Source organism: Ptychodera flava, chromosome 5, assembly GCF_041260155.1.
Source record: "Ptychodera flava strain L36383 chromosome 5, AS_Pfla_20210202, whole genome shotgun sequence".
NCBI lineage: Eukaryota > Metazoa > Hemichordata > Enteropneusta > Ptychoderidae > Ptychodera > Ptychodera flava.
In genome coordinates this window covers 21,272,802-21,289,065 of record NC_091932.1, presented here as the reverse complement: position 1 = coordinate 21,289,065, position 16,264 = coordinate 21,272,802, and the positions used below count along the sequence as shown (strand labels likewise).

The window sequence follows — 16,264 nt, the reverse complement described above, 5'->3', positions numbered from 1 at the left end:
ATGTGACTTATGTGAAACCAACAACCTGTTGCTTTGAGCAATTTAAGGTGGTGATAGCCTAATTAGGGGGCCATACTCGTACATATCATTGCATCGGTGCAGTAAAGGTAAGTAAAAGTGTCGACATGTAAGTCAATATTCATAAATTTTGCGTTTTTGCGTTGTTTCTTTGCATTCCAAATACACGAGTTTTAAAGGGACAAAGTCGCTATTTTCTACCTTTTTATAATATCAAGAAAACATGGAACTCTCGCATAAAGTCACTCAGAGTGCAAAATGTCGGTGTGCATAACTGCAAAAGTGTCAAAAATTACCCCTTTGCTGAATGCAAAGAGATCATTTCGTTGGTGACTTCAAGAAAAAATGAATATTTCCTTTTCCGACTTGCTTTTCTATGACAAGTAAGCATTGCCATAATGTAAAGGAAAACTACCATCCTGATCTATATGAAAGGCACCACCGATTAAGATTTCATTAGAAAAGCTTCAATGAGGCTCAAACTTTATTCAACAGTGTATGTTCAGCTTAGCATTGTGAAAGCTGTGCACAGAACTTGATTCTTTTTAGTGCAGACAGGAAAATGTTTCACTGAAAGTTTAATCTTGTCTGGCTGGCTGGCTGCATGCAAAGTCGTAGTTGTGCACATTTGACCAGTATTTTCAGCATGTTTCAGGAAGCCAAACGACACAAACTACTTTCCATGTCAAACAAAATTGATCAAAGAGGACTTTGTCCGTTTAATAGCATTCTGAACGCTATAATAAGTTGAAAAGGGGGTTTAATAATCATCTTAAAAACTTTTAACCAATATGATAGCCTAAGGAGTTCGTGCAAAAAACGCACGCGCACACGAAGGAAAATTCACCAAACACAAAACACGATTGTGTCTGAGCACCATTGCCAAGATTCGATGTTATTGACAGATGGCCATTTTCTCTGTAGTAATTGTCTGAGTAACTTAATCACCTTACAGCCATAGAATACAGATAGTTAAATCTTTGTGATGTGTTTTTAACTATTAAGAAACAGTTCTGTCTGCCATAATTGTATTTACATTACTGTACACAACTTTTGAACGTTTAAGATAATATCATATCATTACCGTACCAGAGATTTACTCTTGTTAGAGTGATTTTTAAGTGTGTATGAAACGATGATAAAGCTTCGGCGATATCGCAGAACAACTTACAGTTTTCCGTACCTTCTCTGTTTTCTTTGTACTTGACTTGCCTGCTGTCATCGATCTTATTTTACCAATTCATTTATCTTGCCTGTTTGTCTGTCTCTCTGTCTGTTCGTGTGTCCATCTGTCTGTCTGTATGTCTGTCTGTCACTGCCTGTCACCCTGACTACAGATGGTGCGATTTCTTGCCGCCGCAGTTCTCTTTCTCTTCGCCAATGGAGTACTATCGAGAGCCCCTCTACATTTAAACCACCCGGACTCACGTATACCAAACCAGTACATCGTTGTCTTGAAGGTAGGGTGTACAGATACTGTCGTGTTGACTAAACAAAGTCTCATGACGGAGAGTCAGCCGTGGCGATATGGAAATTAAGCGTGTTTCAATTCCAGCGCGGGGTAGCCAGAAGCAAGGCGAGTTAGTTGATGGTTGGGCAAAATTGTCTTGTGGAGACGGACAGATTGATGGATGAATGGATGAATGAATGGATGGATGGATGGATGGATGGATGGATGGATGGATGGATGGATGGATAAATGGATGGATGGGTGGATGGATGGATGGATGGATGGATGGATGGATGGATGGATGGATGGATGGACGGATGGACGGATGGATGGATGGAAAGTTCGGACGGTTATAGGTAAAAAGACAGGCTGAGGGTATATGGAATTGGTTAACTTAATACAGACTGACCGATAGCTAAGGCTGCATATCACTTGATAGATTAAATACAGATCATATTTACTTATTTATTTCGCAGAAATGAACAAGAAAAACAATCTAACTTAGACTACCCTTTTTGTCTTTTCACAACAATACGTCATACTAATTGTTCAGGCTTTCATCGAACTGTATCCGCTATTCCTTCATTACAATATAAGAAATGGATTGCTTTTCAAATAGCTGCAACATCGCTGGCATAGTAAGAATGTTTCTTATCTTGCTGATCGATTCTATCTCTACATCGCGGAACACGACACCGATACAACTTGGCACCAAAACGACACATCAAGATTCGGTTTTTGATAATGGCAAATCTAAATTCTACAGTAATATTTATAGTAACTGTTTTTTTCAATCGCATGATTTGTTACTTGTCTTACACTGTTATCAAACGCTGGGAGAGCCAGTAGCTGCTGCCGAGGAAAGCCAAGCGACTGGGATCAGTGCAATCCAACGCTTGTTTTCGTGGTAAAATACAGGCAGCTTTCCCCCTTCATAATGACGATCACCGCAACTGCGTTTAATTTTGGGAGAGTCAGAGAGACCGAGTAGCAATTGCACTCATGCTAAATGTGTGTGTGAATGTGAGAGAGAGAGAGAGAGAGAGAGAGAGAGAGAGAGAGAGAGAGGGGGGGGGGGAGGGTGTTAAAACTACAGTACTTTGACGTTTGAAGTGCTCTCCAGTTCTGTGTGAACAAGACAATTTGATATACTCCAAAAATCGTGTCTGAATATCTTGAATGAAACACATCAGTGCAGCCTAAATGCCCACAATTTTCAATGTTACCTTGGCAACTTGATTTTGGATTTATTGCTTTGGCACAGCTGACACGAAGCATTCATCATTTGCTGGAGAGAAGGATTGCGCATATTTTAATTATTAGCTCGAAGTTAGCTGCATCAGTCAAAAGAAAAAATAAATGTAGCAATTCAAACAACAACAAAAAAAACAAAGAAAATTTCAAAAACATGAAATTTTACCCCTTTGACATCCGCATTTTCTTGCTTTGTATAGAAAAAACCCTGCCGTTGAAAAGCGCGGTGAAGGTTTCCATTGTTTAAGTCGTAGAGTTACACAGACCGTATTTGTAACTTTTGTAGTAGTTTTTTCACTATTTTCACTATAATTGCAAGTTCTTGTACATCCAGAAGTATGTTGAAACACCCACCATTTACCTAATCAACACATCGTCTCTATGAAATGTGTAAAATGCACTCTTTCGTTTTACATTCGGATTTTTTTCCGGACTAAAATTCACTTGTCAACAATAACAATGCAGTCGACACATGAGTTGACAAGCTGAATACTGTGTATCTCAGTATGCTTTGGAGAGTAGAACAAGAAACTGTATGGTTGACACCACGCGTCCACTCACATCGAACTAACTGTCCAGATCGCATCATTTGCACAAGTTGTTTGTGTGATCTGGTGGTGTTGTTTTGAATACGTCTGACATCCTTCCGGGCAATGTTTCAACTTTTGCAGAGTAAATTTCTTTATGGTCGACTGATATTACCGCTAGACAAAAGTTACACCTGACAGTGTTGACGACTCCTCAACTTAGACAGTGTGTCTCTGGTTCTCGTATTGCCAACGATTCAACGCAAACCGCTGTACAATCAAAAGAGACCCGTGCCGTCAGTATGGGATCACACATTTAAAGATTATTTTAAGAAGAAGCAATCAGTTAGGGGTATATTTAGACAAACGTTATTTGTTTCTCATGACAATGAGCATGGTCACCGTATGAATACAGAAATTTGAAAGAATCGGCCAGATGACGCAAGTTAAAGATATACTGTCACCTGTTCCAATTCTGCCACAGTTAAGCTTACCATGGAAAGAGAAAATCTACCCAATCACTTATTTTTAGCGGGTGGCCGCTTTTTATGACAGCGCCCTCACATTGGCATTTTGAATACCAAGGAACGCCCCTTTGACCATATATGGGCATATTTAGATTTCATGTGACTGGATACCTTTAAGCGTCGGCAACATATTTGATTGCAATACGGGTCGGTCCATTTACTTACAATCATTGATATGTTTCCGTAAACAATCTTTTTCTGAAAGTAATGTCTATTTGCCCCTACCTATCTGTCTGTCTGCCTGTCTGTCCACTGTCACACCCTATCTCCTCCTTTGTCCTACACACACACACCCTCACCCTCTCTCTCTCTCTCTCTCTCTCTCTCTCTCTCTCTCTCTCTCTCTCTCTCTCTCTCTCTCTCTCTCTCTCTCTGCCTAGGACGAATACAAAGAATTACTTGATGCGGTCATCGAGCGTATTCAAAGTAACTTTGAAGTGGATTTGCTCGGCAGGTACAGTGCAGTCTTCCCAGGATTCACTGTGGCTATGCCCAAACAGGCTTTACAAAGAGTAAGCATATTTGTTACAGTTTTTCAGGCTATCGTAGGTTAGCACCGTATCTTTGATACATTTGACTTGAAAATTTAAAATGCAATTCTTAATATCTTTATTCATGAATGCAATCATGAAATGGGTAGTGCCACCACCAAAATAAAAATTCAGTAAACAGCGTTCTCTCTCTCTCTCTCTCTCTCTCTCTCTCTCTCTCTCTCTCTCTCTCTCTCTCTCCGAGGCTCTCTCTCTCTCTCTCTCTCTCTCTCTCTCTCTCTCTCTCTCTCTCTCTCTCTCTCTCTCTCTGATATACACAGGTATTGGATATGAACGAAGTGAAATACGTGAAAGAAAACCAAATTGGCGGTATAATCGAAGTTGGCAGCTGGGGACTTGATCGAATCGACGCTCGAACCGGACTTGACAACGTCTTCAATCCAAAATGTAAGCGGCATTCACTGTACCATCGTACTGAGAAATGCAAAGTCAAACTGGTTGGTTATAAGTTGTGGATTATGTGAGGTATTTCAAATGAGTTCATTAATGACCTGTGGCAAGCAAACATGCTCCATCTAATCTCGCAAGTAAGCATTGTTTTTCAAGAAGCTCTGCTGTGGCAATGGACGTTGTTTCTTGCTCTTTTCGCAGACAGTGGCAGTGGTGTCCATGTTTACGTCGTCGATACAGGTGTTCGCATCACACACAACGACTTCGGTGGCCGCGCCTCTTATGGTTGGGACGCTGTCGACAAAGACATGGAGGTAGGTATTAGGCATTACGTACGTATATTCAATTATACCATATAAGTATAATGATGCTGAAATGGCAGTGATCTTATCGGTCTAGGCATGAAATTAATAGTGCAATATTCGCGATACAACACAGCTGGAACAAACGCGAGCGCTGCGCTATGCAGTCACAGAAACAACCCCTTTTAACGTTTCACGCCAGAATTTCAATATACTGTTATGACTAGTTATTTTATGTTATGACAAGTTACTATTATGACTAGTTTTGACCAGGTACATGCATGTCGTGAACTAGTCAAAATCTCGTGGTATACCCGACATTTGGTGTGATATGTCACTGAAAGCCCGAATGGATGGTATATTTTTGGTAAGCAAAATGCAAAAATATTCCGTTAATGGGTGCGTAAAGTATACTAGTTGGCTAAAGACGCATTTATTCGTTTCATGTCGGGCTAAGATTATTCTTTAGTGGTCCGTTTGTGTCAAACTAAGCCTTATTACAAGTAATCGCCATTCTAGTCTAGGCAGTATATCGCCATTCTAGGCAGTATATTGCATTTGTCGACCTATGAAGGCCCCCTAAGGGACAAGCCAATCCCTCACCACCCGGTGAATCACGTTAAGATCCTTCAAGTAACAAGACACATGTTTCATCGTTGACAAGATAACTCTATAGTCTGACAGTTTCTGAATTTTTAGTTGTTTTTGTAAATTTTAAACTAAAAGGTACGAAAAATTTGCTTATTTTTTACTCCACAACAACGGCAGTTTCAACTGGACGGGAACTTGAAATTATTTAACCGATACTGAGGAGTGGTTTCCTTCAAAACTTGCGAGGGCCTCAGCCAAAATGGCGCGTGTCATTATCAAGTGCGTGACATGCTTCACTACAGTCATTTACATGTAGTAAACAACGTGTATAAGTTTGCGGATCTCATGGTTATGTCACGTGATCGACAGTGCATGCGTATATTCCTGCGATCTTTCTTCACACGTTTGATTTTTATATGACAGTCTGACGATTGCCATGGTCACGGAACACACTGCGCTGGCACCGCCTCGGGAACAGTCTACGGCGTGGCAAAATTGTCAAACCCAGTCGGTCTTCGTGCCGTCAACTGCCTGGGCTTCGGACCAGAAAGCTGGGTGATTGAATGTACGTACAACGGATGAGTTCTGTCTCTTTATCTTTTGATCGATCGATCGATCGATAGGTAGGTAGGTAGGTAGGTAGGTAGGTGGGTAGGTAGGTATGTAGGTCGGTAGGTAGGTATCCAGTTGGATGGATAGAGATAGATAGATAGATAGATAGATAGATAGATAGATAGATAGATAGATAGATAGATAGATAGATAGATAGATAGATAGATAGATAGATAGATAGATAGATAGATAGATAGATACGGATAGGTTGGTCGGTAGGTAGGTACTTGGTATGTACTGGTAGGCTGGCAGGCAGGCAGGCAGACAGCTAGCCAGCCAGCCAGCCAGCCAGATAGACAGGCAACTAGATGGGTAAGTAGGTAGGTAGGTAGGTATGTAGGTATAGGTAGATAGGTATGCTAGCTAACTAGATATGCTACCTAGATATGCTACCTAGATAGATAGATAGATAGATAGATAGATAGATAGATAGATAGATAGATAGATAGATAGATAGATAGATAGATAGATAGATAGATAGATAGATAGATAGATAGATAGATCGATCGATCGATAGATAGATAGTAAAATCATTGATTGATTGATTGATTGATTGATCAGTTTATTCATATGAAGACAGGTAGTCAGGTTCCATACATTCATGCATGCCTACTTACCTAGTTACCTTTCCACTAAGTATGTTATTAAGTTGTTTCCTAGTTTTCTACTCATTTCATCTTGATCGCAGCGCCTATCCATAAGGCGACGGATTAAAGGTATACAGTCACCTGTAATCTAAATATGCCCATATATGGTCAATGGGCCTTCCTTGGTATTCAAAATGCCCATGTGAGGGCGCTGTTTTAAAAAAGCGGACAACTGCTTAAAATCTGTGATTGGTTAAATTTTCTCTTTCCATGGTAACTGTGGCAAAATTGGAACAGGGACAGTATACCTTTAATGTAAAAGGCTGCTTAAATGAAAAAAAAAAACAACGCGGAGTTGAGTATTTCATATATTCAACAGGCTTCAAAAGGAGCAAACACAAGCAACAGAGCACGAGAAAAAAGTATTGTAAAATTTTGAGTGTCCGCAAAACTCTCCCCGCGGGCACTTTACGTTGATACAGAATTAATTCATATACGTTTCTGTCCAATTGATGTAGGTATGGACTGGGTACTCGAGAATGCCGAATTTCCCGCTGTGAGCTCTTTCTCCTTGGCCTATGAAAGGAGTCAAGCGATCGACGACGCTGTAGAGCGAATGCACAACGGCGGAGTGACAGTTATTGCCGGCGCCGCCAACGATAACGACGACGCAAGTCTGAAATCCCCCGCTGGTGCAGCCAAGGTAATGACAATAGTGTCCCATAGACACGGGCAAACTGTCACGTAAAACTGAAAAAGATGCAAATAAAGAGGAGAACAAGTTTTCGAAACTTTCCTTTTAAAAACTTGTCACAAATATTGATCGTTATGTATTTACGTCATATTTTCATGGACACATTACTATGGAAATATCGTCATTTTCAATTCAGAATGATTAGAGCAACTATAACTTCTTTTTGCATTTTCAGTAATTTGAACTGAAACACGAATATCTCACATCTGCTATGCCATCCACTCAATGCAAAATTCCTAAATAAAACAAATCATTTTTGAGCGCGAAGAAATGAAAACTCTGTGTCTGAATCCTTACCGCCACCTCCATAGATCTCTCAATAAAGCTGCATAATTATTTAGATAATTGTTCACGGTGCACGTTTGCCAGTAAGGTTAATACTTTGTAATGCAATTTCCACTTTATCGAGTAGAGGAAAATATACCTGTTTCCTCGACTAAAATTGTAATTTCTTTGTCGTCAGACCTATACTATCGCTGGAACTGACATAGACGACTCCAGGGCCTGGTTTTCCAACTTTGGTACCTGTGTTGACATCTTTGCACCCGGCGTGGACATTGTCAGTGCCCATCACCTTTCCGATGACGCTATAGCCACAATGAGTGGGACTTCAATGTCAACTCCACATGCAGCAGGTAGGAAATCGCTATTTAGTTCAAAGGGAGGTCGTGGTCTTTCGTCACGTTTTCAGCGACGCGCGTGACGTCAAACTAGGTGTCTTGTTCAGAGAGAGAGAGAGAGAGAGAGAGAGAGAGAGAGAGAGAGAGAGTACAAGTGACCCGAACAACAGCGGGTATGAAAATGCGCCCGCACACGACTGCATCTGTCAGTTTTACTCCCGGAAGGGGGTACTCTTGATATTTTTCATATGGGGGTGTGCCGCCCAAGTTGAAAACATCTACCCATGTACATTCCAAAAGATGACCCATGGTTAGGAATTTGCTTGACAAATTTTCGATTTTTCACCTTCATTCTGTTGGTTGTGAAGGTTTCCCTAAGGGAGCGTTCAGTTATTACGGCCCGGGGTGGGCCGGCAAAATCCAGGGGGGGGGGGGTCACCTTAAATTTGAAAACTGCAAAGGGGGGGGGGTCATGTATTTTTCAAACAGCTCAAAGGGGATCAGTTAATTTCCATAAGTATCCGTCCCGTCAAAAAGCAGTTTCAGTGTTCAGAAATATTCTGAGAGATAAAAATGATTCGCTGCATGATTTCATTCTCTGAAGTCATTTAACTGTAAATCTGAACAAAAGTATAATTATCTGTCACATGAACATCTTGACTAGGCAACTCTGAGGGTTTTCTCTTGGTAAATCGAGCTCACTGAGGGCAATGTACAATTCCTATAACTTACATATTAGAGATATAGCAAGTTTTGTCTGGGAAATTATTTAACAGTTACCTGTAGACGACTAGTACCACGAAAAGTGAAATTATACTTTTAGGTAAATTCCAATATCATAGTTGTTGTTGACATCTGAACTTTCAAATACCCTGTTTGAATTAAGTACTTTTGTATCAATTATCAAACACCTATAAAAGCACAAATTAATTGAGTTTAGCATTGTAAAAAAATTATTCATAGTTTTCTCATAGACTCCAATGTATGGTGATTCAACATTTCAATGAAATTCCAAAATCCAATTTCTCAAGTTGCACACATATCAACCTTTAAGCATCCTGGTCTAACTAAGTACTTTAAAATGAATTATCAACATCCATAAATACACAGATTTAGATAATTTTGAATTGGAGAAAAAATTATTCATAGGTCCCTCATAGACTACCATTTATGGTGTATCATTATTTCGGTGAAATTCTAAAATCCAATTTCTTGCACACATATCAACCTTTAGTCATCCTAGTTTAACTTAGTACTTTAAAATGAATTATCAAACGTCCATAAATACACAGATAAGATAGTTTTGAATTGGAAAAAAAATTATTCATAGCTTCCTCATAGACTCCCATGTGTATAGTGGGTGGACATTTTCAGGGAAATTCCAAGATCAGATTTCTTGTACACATAATATGCACCTTTAACCATCATATTCTAATCTAGTACAATTATGTTAATTATTCAACGTCTGTATATGCACAAGTATAGCAAGTTTTTCATTGGAAAAAAATTATTCACAATTTTATCATAGTTTCCCATGTATAGTGGATGAACATTTTTGGAGAAATTCTAAAGTCAAACTTTTTGTCCACATCCAGTTGTAACAACCCTATTTCATTTAAGTCAATTTAATATCTATAAATGCATAGATATAGTTTTGTATTGAAAAAGTATTACATAGTTTTCTCATAGACTACCATGTATAGTGAATCAACATTATCAACAGCTGATAGTATCAATTAAATCCAAATATTAAAATTTTGTTTGCATACGCTTGAGTAAAAATATTGCGATCCACCTGTAATTTCCGTCCGATCCCTTTGAGGGGTAATTTCAAAATTATAGCAAGTCAGAAGGGGAAATTTGAATATTAACACCTTGTGAGTTTGTAAGGGGTCATTTGAAAAATTTGATAATTTTTTTTTTTGATTCTATCGCCCCCAGCCCCTTCCAGAGGTGTATGTATGTGCAGCTTTACTTAAGCAATGTGCGGGGGAGGGGGGGTCATGAAATTTTTGTCATCTTATGGGGGTCATCAATTTTTTGGTGCAATGGGTAGGGGGTTCACTTATTTTGACTGATGCCCAGGAAGAATTTGCCGGCCCATCCCAGGCCATAATAACTGAACGCTTCCTAAAGTATGGGACATTTGCTGTGTTATAGGCCCATGCTAAGGGGTTTTTTTCGGATGACCCGTGTTCCAAAAGCGACCCATTCGAGCGGCACATACCGGTACACCTTTTCTATGGGAGTACCCCCGGGGTTTACTATAGGGAGAGCGCACTCTCGTATCAGTTCGATCCATAGCAACACATTCTACAAGGAACGAATCAAAATAATTTTGATGATATTTCTTACAGGAGCCGCTGCTTTAATCTTGGAGGAGAACACTGTGCTTACCCCGGATGAAGTGCATGCCAAGCTAACCGCAGACTCCACCAAGGGGGTTATCACTGACGTTCCGGCTGATACAGTTAATTACATGCTGTACGTGGAGCCGAAACCTTGATTTCATTTCTTCACTACGGACATCGGAAATTATTAAGGGGTCATTGATTGTGGGTGTCAATGAAATTTGTTGGAAAGGTCATGTGTTTCAGTGATTATTGGAAATAAACTTGCAAAGCAATGAGCTTGTGCCTTGTCAGTTCATATCATTGACTTCATACACTGTAACTTCCCGGCGTTTGCTGCCTGATTAACAAGACCACCACGTTTATTTGTTATAAACTTTATCTAAGATAAGGCCTCCCCCTGCCCAGGAGACTGACTCCTTTACCCTGTGGTATTACAAAGAACAGAAAAGAAGTGAACATTATAAGTGTAGAATAATAGCACAATCGAATAAAGTCATAGATGGAATAATGGCACAATCAAATAAAGTGATGGACATTACGACTGTAAGCACACACACAAACATAGACCCGGGGCCATGATACAAACCAAAGCCACCCAACACATCCTGTGCGTAATAAAAGTTATCGTAACGATGGCAACGTATGATGCTTTCGTGATGACTGCAGACCATAAAGCCAAAGGTATTGATCAATGGGATTTCTAAGAAATAAGAACTAGCAAATTTAATACAAAAGGTCTTCGTGTATATGTCATATAAATGTACCGAGTGGAGATGCAGATATTTTTACGATGGACGTCACGACTTTATAAGAAAACCCACATTGTGTGACTTAAATTTTCCAAATTAGAACTGACAAATATGAATCAGAATCAGTTAAAGTCTCCGAAAAACATGATACAATGTGATTGCCGTGCAAGTTGAGGGCGTTCTCTGTAAGCTTTTCATCTTCTGCAGGAGCGAGCGCGCTCTACGTACACTATAGTTTTATTGCTGATCGCTTTTGTGTGCAAAGCATTGCCATATCATCGATATCTCCCCTAAACAAGCACGGATCGCCGCTGACACTGAAAAGTTCGCACGACAAGTCATATCGACAGAGTTGTAGTTGCAACTACGCTAGACTTGGTCCAATTCTGGGAAGAAAAACTACTTTATTGAATGCGACGTAGAAGAGTCATCGCAACTGTTTTTAACAGACCGAGATGTACAGTTATCGCGAATTCCTGCCCATCGCTTTCACAGCACGCATGCGCAAATCCACTACCCAGGGAGTTCACCTCTTACCCATGTTACAAGCGCGAAGAGTGTAGAATCGTACTATGGGATCTCAGAAAAAAATATCTCGTATTAAAAGTAACATTAATACATTAAAACTTGCTCAAATTCCTTTACACAGTCACCGACTGGAACCAAGTCTACAGCGACGCAGAAAAACTACAAGAAAGTTTCCTGGCGCCCCACCGGGCCCTTCAAAGTACCAATACCATGTCAATAGAGGAATCATACTAGAGATTTGGTACTATCTATTTACACGCATTTTAAACCTAATGATTTCAATTCCTTTCGTCATCCGCTTTCCATCTCTACTCAACGAAACACATCGTTAGATCAGTCGGCATGCTTATGGAAACGAAGCCCCTCCCACATGGTTTTGAGGGTACAAAGGAGCACGGTCGGTGATTGAAGGGACTGCGAGAGAGGTGAATCCCTCCCTTTTCATGTGAAGTTAATCATTTACTTCGATAAAACACGCCTTGTGATCAATAGATCACATCTAGCGCTACCCTTGATGATCAACAGAGGAGCTGTCAAACCTTGGAATTCACGGTTACAAGTGAAGCGAACGCTTGAAATGGCTGTATCGAGGGTTAAAGCATTCAGTTTTGCTGCTGTAGTGATGCTACTGCAAGTACTTTACTGTTCTGGTCAGCCGAGAGAATGCACGGAAATCCAGAACTACTGCTTCCAGTCCAACGTGTGCGCCTATATGTTCCATTTTCCCAGCGAAAACAACGGGACTTGCAAAGGTATGCTGGAGACCATTGCCAACATGTATTACATTGAAGGCGCCATGGAACTCCTGCAGTTCCACATCCGAGACATCAACGCTCAGATCTCCACGCAAAACGCAGACATGGACTACTGGCAGCGGGACCTGGACGAGCAGAAGTTTCTGGTCGAGAGCCAGAACGGCAAAATCGCCAGCCTCCAGAACGAGATGCAGAACCAAATGTCGGCCTTCGGAGGCAGGCTGCAGGAGTACGAGGGAGAACTCTACGAGCAGAGATCGGCGGTCGATAGCTTGAAGCATTCGCAGCTTAGCAATGGGCAAGTGGACAGTGGTGAAATTTGGGAACTTCGCAGCGAAGTCCGGCGACTGCACCGTCGTATAGAAGGTCAAAGCCAAAGGATAGAAACCCAGATGGAAATGATCTTTAATCTGCAAAATGAATTGTTGGATATGCAAATAAGCGCAGGTAGGAACTTTCGTAGAGTTTTTCACAGCTCTAGTAATTTACCGAGATTGAGGTGGAAAGATATGCAAAACAAAAACAAAAACAACTTTTTTTAACAACGGCGAATCGAAATTTAAGTGTGCATTTGTTACCCCGGGCAGCGTTACCTGGAGCATCTATTTTTGTACATCCATGCCTGGGGCAATGTCATCCTCAAGTTGTTGACAAACGATTTTGCGTATAATGTTTACACATTTTTGAGAAAGCAATGTAAAATGCTCTCTATATAGGAGGTGCTCAGGCTGCACGCTGCTTATACCCATTTATGCAAACGAGCATGCGGTGGTTAATAAAGTCCAACTTTCAATATCAAAAATAAGGAAGTTGTCCGAATGTTAACTTTTACTGCCCCAAAATTTCATAAGCATTTGATATTTGAGCACTTTGATTCCAGAATAACTTGCATAGGCCCCTGTGAGGATACAAGCTGTTTTGTGTACACACCTGCTTTGCGATATAAAGATCTTTGTTTGCCAATTGGATATTATGTGAGATAGCAAAAAGCTCTGATGTAACTCAATTGAGTTTATATAGACATTCCATGCAGGTAGGATACAGACTATCTCCACGGACATTCAACGACAATTTTTTTTCATTCTTTATCCATTCTCGCGAGCCAGAGCATAATTCCCGCTCCGCTGACCTACGCAAAAATCAGTCACAGGGTAGTTCATGGAACGTTCAATCCATACAGAAACATTTGTCACCTCTTTTTGCGACCTTGTTTAATGTTTACAGAAATGGCTGTCACGATTTAAATACGTCAACAATTATGAAATAGGCCTATCTAAAGAACGTGATCTCGACAATAAAAAAAACATGTTGGAATCTCTATATGAAAGATAGTTAAGTCTATATCCAGCCGTATGAGCGATTGTGCGCACGCCCCCTCTTCTTTTTGGACGTGCAAAGTACGATCGTTCAGTCTCCATGAAAGGTCGAATTCATGTGGCAGGAAAAACCATTTTGTTTTCTCCTCGATATTTCACGTACAAGGTGTAATTAAATGCGTTTAGTTGAATTCATATGCACTCAATTCGTACTTTAGGGCGGGCCCTGCGAGATCCCATCTCAAAATAAACGTGCAATGTCAAGTTTACTACTAGCAGAACAGTAAGGATTATATAATGTTTGATCAAAAGATCGTAGATAGGGTATTACAAGTTGTTGACAGGAGAGATTCCAGGTGTGAAATGCATTTATCGCGTCGGAATATTCAATTTTTCGATTAGAGTGTTATCTTTCACAGCTGGAGGGTGATGTTGTTGTGTACTTTTTGCTTGTTGCGTATGATTTTGACCATAAAACTTTGATTTTGTTTGACCATAGACACTATGGATTGGTGACAGTTTCATAGGAGCAAAGTGTCTTGATTTACCGAATGCGCATGCGCCTCACATTGTTTTTTCGGTCTTCTCTAACGCAGGGTGCAACTTGGAGTATAATACAAATCGCGAAGGTGGCGATGTAGCTGATGTCGTTATCGAACCCAAGCGGAGCGTCTCTCAGTGTTGCATCGCCTGTAAAGATACGCCCGGATGTAAATCGTTCTCGTACAACACGGAGAGCGGAGAGTGTTCCGTGAAAAGCAACAGACCTAGGAAAACCAGAGTTGAGGGCGTGATTTCCGGCGTGATGCCCTAACCAGGTGAGACGTCGATATTACTGCCACAGGCAGTTGAAACAACTTGTGTGCGGCTACCGTCAACTATGATGAAGACGACAATGACGACAACAACAACAACAAACAACAATAACAACAACAGATTGTCTTTCTTATATCGCACATTACATTAAAATAATCTCAATGCGAGTTATAATAAAAATTGTATTCTAAAATGCACGTCAAAAACGGTTACACTTTCACCAATAAAAATACACGTACTAAAACAATAAGATGATGATTTTTGTTTTAACTTTTAAACTCTTAAAGTAATTAAACTTGCCAAATATTTGATGGCAAGGCATTCCATAGACCAGTTCCACAAATCTAAAAAAAAGCCATGTCACCATGTCAGCCATGTCAGGCGCTGTATTGTCAATTGGATGCAATTGGTATACATCTCGCTTGTTCCTAATGTGTAGATATTTATCAAACAAAAAAAGAAAACCCAACATCAATTAAAGGGATACAGTCGTCGGACGGGTGGGACCCATACGACCTATGTAAACACTGTATCAAGCAAGGTACGATGGTGATTGATGAAAGTTAAAACATGTTTATCATAATCTACATCGTATAATTTAAATTTTGCCGCTATGATGATGAGGTGCATCCTAGATATCGTGCATGAAATACATTGTTTATTGACAAGAAACTCGCACAGGCGCAGTTTCGATGACTTCCCTTTAACTTGGCCTGGTGTCATAAAACCACAGCAGCTCACGGAACAGCTCCACTCATATAGTCTTGACCTACGAACATTAAACATGAAAGTCATTTCGGGATCGGCCTTATTACGTAACGCTTTCAACTTTCTTTCTGAATCTGTTCGTCAGCATTGAGTAATTGACATTCTGTATCATTTCGCAGATGTGTTGTTTCAGACACGAAACCCGATGTCAGATGCTATGTGGCACGGAGTTGACTTCATGTACAATCTAACGTTGGTGGCGCTCTTATTAACAACAGGCTGTACCAGTGTGATCGCTTGACGCCCAATCATCTCATATACGTGAGACGTCCAATCGGCGCAGTCAACAAGTATAGTGAGGCTGTCTCCTTCCTTCCCTTCCAGCAAATATCATAGAATAGAAACAAGCAGATATAAACACTGTTTTAAGTGTTTTATCTAGCTCTTCAGTTTATAGCTAGGATCGTGTTGAGTTTTGTATACTTTGACTGTCAGACAACTGCCAAAAGTTGTCATTTACTGAATAAAAATTCTGTGAAAAAGTTCATTAAGATTTTTGTATTATATTTGGTATTAAAGCATTAGAGTTCATCTTTCAGCTGTAATTTAGCTGAAAACACCAATGTATGTTCAGGGAAAAATGTTTTTTCTCTGACATGCTTTTGAAAATAACACGCACGTTTCTTTGTCTCTGGAAACTTTCCATTGTAATTACTTTGTCGTTTTGCATACTGAGATTATTCGAAATGGTGTGGACGAATAAAATTTGGATCATAAGTTGAGTTATGATAGCTGGAACACGCGGAAGATAAAACTGTTGTTCAATGTGTGTTCTCTGTTGCTGTAGGCTTACAA

The 16,264-nt window shown here is 40.2% G+C and overlaps 2 protein-coding genes across 2 annotated transcripts; both read left to right on the top strand.

Annotated features, from left to right (window-relative positions):
* Positions 1-10,809, top strand: LOC139133232 (alkaline serine exoprotease A-like). The gene is made up of 9 exons (XM_070699725.1): positions 1-107; positions 1,356-1,478; positions 4,157-4,288; positions 4,588-4,714; positions 4,919-5,031; positions 6,034-6,175; positions 7,328-7,512; positions 8,027-8,198; positions 10,541-10,809. Exons 2-9 carry the CDS (start codon positions 1,356-1,358, stop codon positions 10,687-10,689), a joined length of 1,143 nt encoding a protein of 380 aa, XP_070555826.1. The 5' UTR covers positions 1-107; the 3' UTR covers positions 10,690-10,809.
* Positions 10,810-12,295: 1,486 nt separating this feature from the next.
* LOC139133231 (uncharacterized) lies at positions 12,296-15,954 on the top strand. The gene is made up of 3 exons (XM_070699724.1): positions 12,296-13,016; positions 14,482-14,703; positions 15,589-15,954. Exons 1-2 carry the CDS (start codon positions 12,329-12,331, stop codon positions 14,697-14,699), a joined length of 906 nt encoding a protein of 301 aa, XP_070555825.1. The 5' UTR covers positions 12,296-12,328; the 3' UTR covers positions 14,700-14,703; positions 15,589-15,954.
* Positions 15,955-16,264: the final 310 nt, after the last annotated feature.

Coding starts and splice junctions, on each gene's coding strand:
- LOC139133232 (XM_070699725.1), top strand. CDS start 1,356: ATGGTGCGATTTCTTGCCGCCGCAGTTCTCTTTCTCTTCGCCAATGGA. Junction 4,715..4,918: donor CAACGTCTTCAATCCAAAAT/GTAAGCGGCATT, acceptor CTCTTTTCGCAG/ACAGTGGCAGTGGTGTCCAT. Junction 5,032..6,033: donor CTGTCGACAAAGACATGGAG/GTAGGTATTAGG, acceptor TTTATATGACAG/TCTGACGATTGCCATGGTCA.
- LOC139133231 (XM_070699724.1), top strand. CDS start 12,329: ATGATCAACAGAGGAGCTGTCAAACCTTGGAATTCACGGTTACAAGTG. Junction 13,017..14,481: donor GGATATGCAAATAAGCGCAG/GTAGGAACTTTC, acceptor TCTCTAACGCAG/GGTGCAACTTGGAGTATAAT.